This window comes from Condylura cristata, unplaced genomic scaffold, assembly GCF_000260355.1.
Source record: "Condylura cristata isolate star-nosed mole 26May11 unplaced genomic scaffold, ConCri1.0 scaffold00042, whole genome shotgun sequence".
Classification (NCBI taxonomy): Eukaryota; Metazoa; Chordata; class Mammalia; order Eulipotyphla; family Talpidae; genus Condylura; species Condylura cristata.
The window spans coordinates 3,678,757-3,683,704 of record NW_004567143.1 but is presented as its reverse complement, the minus strand read 5'-3'; the positions used below and the strand labels follow the sequence as shown (position 1 = coordinate 3,683,704).

The 4,948-nt window shown below is 48.7% G+C and overlaps 1 protein-coding gene across 1 annotated transcript in view; it reads right to left on the bottom strand.

Moving 5' to 3' along the window:
- ZNF398 (zinc finger protein 398) overlaps window positions 1-1,814 on the bottom strand; it is a 22,629-nt gene extending 20,815 nt beyond the window's left edge. Inside the window, exon 1 of the mRNA XM_004694352.2 lies at window positions 1,791-1,814. Within this exon, the coding sequence (XP_004694409.1) occupies window positions 1,791-1,814 (24 nt within the window). The remainder of the gene's footprint in view (window positions 1-1,790) is intronic.
- Between the last annotated feature and the right edge of the window lie 3,134 nt (window positions 1,815-4,948).

The following is a 4,948-nucleotide window of genomic DNA, read 5'->3' as shown; positions in this document are numbered from 1 at the left end:
GCAACATGCAGAGCGTGATTCGAGCCCTGCCAAGCCTGTGTTTCAGCGGATGAACCCAGTATCTTCACGGAGGATCTCTAAATCACCCAAGTAGGAGAACCGCCCCGGGGGGCACCTGCTTTGCAACGTGCGGCTACGTTTTTTGGGGCTGGAGCTTGCCAGCCTAGCTGCATGCGTATGTTAGTCAAATGGTGACGGTTTGACAGTTAAACAGTGCTGTTTCCTGACGCAGAGTATCACCATTGATAGAAGGAACTTTAAGAAAAATTCTGAATTTTCTTGGCAATTCGTTTCTGTGAATATATTACTTAATATAGAGAAAAGTTACACCTTTAAAGCAAAGACAGTGGCTTCTCAGCCCTGCCAGCTGCTACGCCCCTGAGGTCAGCAGAAGGGTGTTTGCATCATTAAATAAGATTAAGGCACCCACTGCTCTCCTGCCCCTGTGGCCATGCAGGGGCCTCTCTTTCCTCCCTGGCTAATAAACTTGACCTTTTAAAATGTAAAAAAAAAAAAAAAAAAAATTTGATCCTTTCAATTGGCCCCATGAAGCAGCATAATTCACCCAGCATAATGTGGTAAGATTGCTACCAACTTATTTAAAGTTTCTCCCCCCAATTAGGAAAAAAAAAAGCAATTGTAATAAAGTAAAAAACGAAAAACAACGAACAACTATAAACCAGGGACATTTTACCGAGGTGGGGAGGAGAACAGGGTCAAACCAGGGGCTGTGGTGAACTGATGGTAGAGGTTCATGGGGGTCACACCGAGGTGAAAAAGTGCACAAAATGAAGAATGAGGCCCTCCCTGGTGGCGCAGCAGGTTAAAGCACTGCACTGAGAAGCTAAAGCCACTTCCGCTTGAGTTCTATTCCCGCCTGCCCCGGAGGTGACCACATGGCGTGGCAGACCTCTCCTGACCTGCCCGCTGCTCCCCTCAGCAGTGTACTTCATAGATCTGCCTGTTCTGCTCCCACTCTGTCTCTGGTGAAGCCTCTCACCGCCCCTGAGTATCTGGCCTGTACCCCAGTTCTGTATGTACAAATAAAATAAATCTTTAAAAAAAAATGAAGAATGAGGTGAAATAAATAAAAAATCTATCCGGCCGAAAATCGAACTCAGGGGATGGAACTCAGGCTGCAGTGTCTGGCATTGGTCTGGTAGTGCTGAGACTTTAACCCCTGTGCCACCAGCGAGGCCCCAAAGATGAGATTCTTAGATAGAGAGACATGATAAATGTAGGGAGTCAGTGAGGCCCCCTGCATTCTTCTAGGACATAAAAGGGGGGAATGATTGCTCCCTTTACCTCCCCTCGTCTAACCCTACCTAGCACCTGCCCACTGCTTTGGTGACCACCTCTAGCACACTCCTCCATGAAAAGACACTTGATGCAGGCTGAGAGGAGAAACTTTAGGATGGATCACAAGACCAAAAACTGGAGGTGGCGTGAAATGAAGAATGCAGATGTAAGAACCAGCAACAGAGTTGTAAATCCTCAGGCCTTAGCCTCTGCAGAGAATAGAAGGCCAGGCACAGGCTCCAGGTGGGTGTGGGGATGGGCCATTGTGGAGCCTGTAGGTCTTTACAAAGCCTCCCAGTCCCACCTGGAGGCGATTACCTTAACAATAGCTAACAATCCCACAAAGGAACAACCCCTAACCGGGAGAGGACCCCTGAAGATTCTCTGGCCTGGCAGGATGCAACTCTCCGGTGGCCTGAGACAAGCCGGTGTCTCTTTCCCTTTCTCCTTTTCCTAGTAAGCCTGTCCTTCAAAAGGTAACCTATGCCTACCTGCATCTGTGCAAACTTCTTCATCCGGGTATAGTCACCAGGTGATGCTGAAAGGGGAGCTCTGGCGGAACCTTTCTCTCATCGACCAGATTAATTATTTAAGGCAGAATCCATCCTGAACCCCACATCTCATGAAAATGTGGATTTGTAACAATGTGATATCCACAGGAAGGGGAGATTACAGGTTCCCAGCACCACACACACATCCCACCCCCCCCCCCAGGGGGTGGGCTAAACAACGGAGAGAAAGAAACTTGGCAAAAGCTTGGGAGCAGGGACTTGAGGAGAAGCTGCACTTGCTTCTTGACTTTGGACTTGCCCTGAGGCCAGGTGACCTGAGAGAAGCAGCCTAGGTCTTAGTAGCAACTTTTTGCTCAGTTCCTGGTGTGTGACTATCCCTCACGCGATTCCTGCTTCCTGTTCAACTGCGTGGCCCCCAAGAGGCAGGGTGCACCTAGGGGGTCCCATGGATACTGACCCTCTACTCACCCCTTGGTGTGCAGCTGTACAGTCACCTCTTGTACATAGCCACGTCATATCTGACCACGTCCAGCTGCCAGTGCACTCCCACCTGGGACCTTACAGAAACGGAGAGTGACAGAAGCCTGGGCTTCCTGCAGAAGCTCAGCCGGGGATGCAATCCGAAGAGCGGGCACCAGTGTGCCACCTGCTTCTTGTTAGCCCCTGGGTCCTCGTTTCCTTTGAGCGTATAACAGTACCAGGGACTTGGACGTGAAGGAGACACCTGAGAGACACAGAGATGTGAGGGACCCCTGGGGAGGCTGACAGTGGCAGTGTAACAGGGGGTTCCCCAGGAAAAGGGGAGTTTCCAGGTTCCCTGCCCCACCCAAAGGAGGGGGGAGTTGAGCAGGGAGGAGAGGAATCTGGAGAGGAAGCAGGATGGAGGCTGCTTGGAGCCCTGAGGAGGCACATGGAGCAGAGCAGCTGAAGAAGCAGCTCTTGTTTCTTGTGTCTGGACTGGGTGACACGGATGTGGGCATGAGAGACCATGGGGAGGTGACGATGGCAGCATTTATCTTGATTTTGATTTTGCTCCTTCCCCCCAGCCCTTTCTGGCTATTTCTGACTCTTTTCTATGGGACCTGCCTGAGGTGCTTTAGGCTTGTGGTGGGCTTCTGGGCCTTGCTTTGGGCCAATCCCTTTGGCGACAGTAACTTTGGGGGGACACGAGGGGACAGTAACTTTGGGGGTTTGATTTAGAAACTATATTCCTTGTTGTTTCTGTATTGCACACTAATTGTAATAAAATCCCTTTCCATGAAAGGTCTTACATGTTTTGTCTTGATGCAGCAGATGGCAGAACTTATTTACAGCGGGCAGGTTGGGGGCTCAGGGTGCTCCCTCCCTGCCCTGTAACAGCAATGTTTATCTTGATTTGGATTTTGTCTTGTCCCTTCTGCCCCATTTCTGTGGGTTCCCACAGGAGGTGCCTTAGACTTCGCCCTTTGGGTTAACTCTGTGGCATTTATCCCTGAGGGGATGGGTAACCTTGGGTATTTAAGGGGGAAACATAAATTATATTCTTTCTCGTTGCTCTGCTGCACACTAATTCCATAAAAGTTCCTCTGCATGGGCCCTCCCTGGTGGCGCAGCGGGTTAAAGCACAGCACTAAGAAGCTAAAGCCACTTCCTCATGAGTTCGATTCCTGCCTGCCCCGGAGGTGACCACATGGCGCGGCAGACCTCTCCTGACCCACCCGCTGCTCCCCTCAGCAGTGTACTTTGTCGACCTGCCTGTTCTGTTCCCCACTCTGTCTCTGGGGAAGCCTCTCACCCTCCGCATCTCTGTCCTGTACCCCAGTTCTGTACGAATAAATAAATAAGTAAATCTTAAAAAAAAAAAAAGTTCCTCTCCATGGAGGCTTTGCACACTAGAGGATGTTTTGTCTTGATGCTGTGCATGGCAGAACCTATTTGGAACAGGCAGGTTTGGGGGTCCTAGAGTACCCCTCACCCAGCCCTTTAACAGATGGACCAGGCAGGGTTTTATTTGCATCTCATGTGTAAAGGAACCAGTAAGAAAAAGGAGAATTTAGCCTGGATCCTCGAAGGGAGCAAGGAGGAAATATTAAAAGGTAGATCCATATTGTGGGTGGAGAAGATCTACATCATGACTTGTCCTCTGTTGGGCCCCAGAACATGTAGTGGGAGTGGGTAGGGGAAAGATGAACCCATTTCATATTGGGGCTCCCCTGTAACAGGGTTACACTCTAACTGCTCATGGGGTCTCTGCCTTCATGCTCAGGAATTTGTGAGATATTCACTAGTCAGGATTTAATGCTTTTTGTCAGTCATGGCGCCTCGTGGTCAGTGTGGTGGCCAAGTTGTTAGGACAGAGCTCACCAGATCATGGCTGGGTGTACCTGTCCACATAGGACATGTTCATAAAGTCATGGGGGGGGGTAATGGGAGAGGGCTGAGTGAACAACAAAGCTTGTGCTCCCTATGACTCATGAGCTTTCTGTTTTTAGAAAGAACATCAAACAAAACCACGGCAGCTAATTTACTAGTTTACAAGGTGAGTAAAATTTTCAGATGCCACCCAAGTTCTGTGATGTCTGTGGCAGGATACAGGGTGGGTCAATGATCAGATATCAATCCATCTTACCCACCCTATTAATTACTTAAGATAGAAAACCTACGTACTATAAATCAATGCAGAAAAAGCATTTAATAACCCAGATTTTCCATCCAAATAAAAACCTGTGTCCCAAATTGATTGTTTCCTCTGTTGTTTTTTGCAGACAGAATAAAATCACGTTGGGCCTCTCTGGTGGCGCAGAGCTTAAGTCTCAGCTCTGTCAGCTATCTGCAGCCACTGCAGCATGAGTTCAATCTCCCACCAGGGAGTTGACCCACAGGGCACAGCAGACCTCTCCTGTCTCCCCACTGTTTTTCTCAGCAGTGTATTTCAAGACATCGGCCTGTTCTGCTCCCCACTCTGTCTAGTGAATTCTCTCACCCCCTGTATAGAGCTCTGGTCCACACCCCAGCTCTTGTACGCATAAATAGATCTTTTTAAAAAGTTGTGTAGAGGGATTTTCTTTCTATATACAGGCAGATAAATTTGTGTACACACACACACACTTTTTTTTATAACAGTTTATTTTTACATCATTTTGTACATTTTTTTCCCC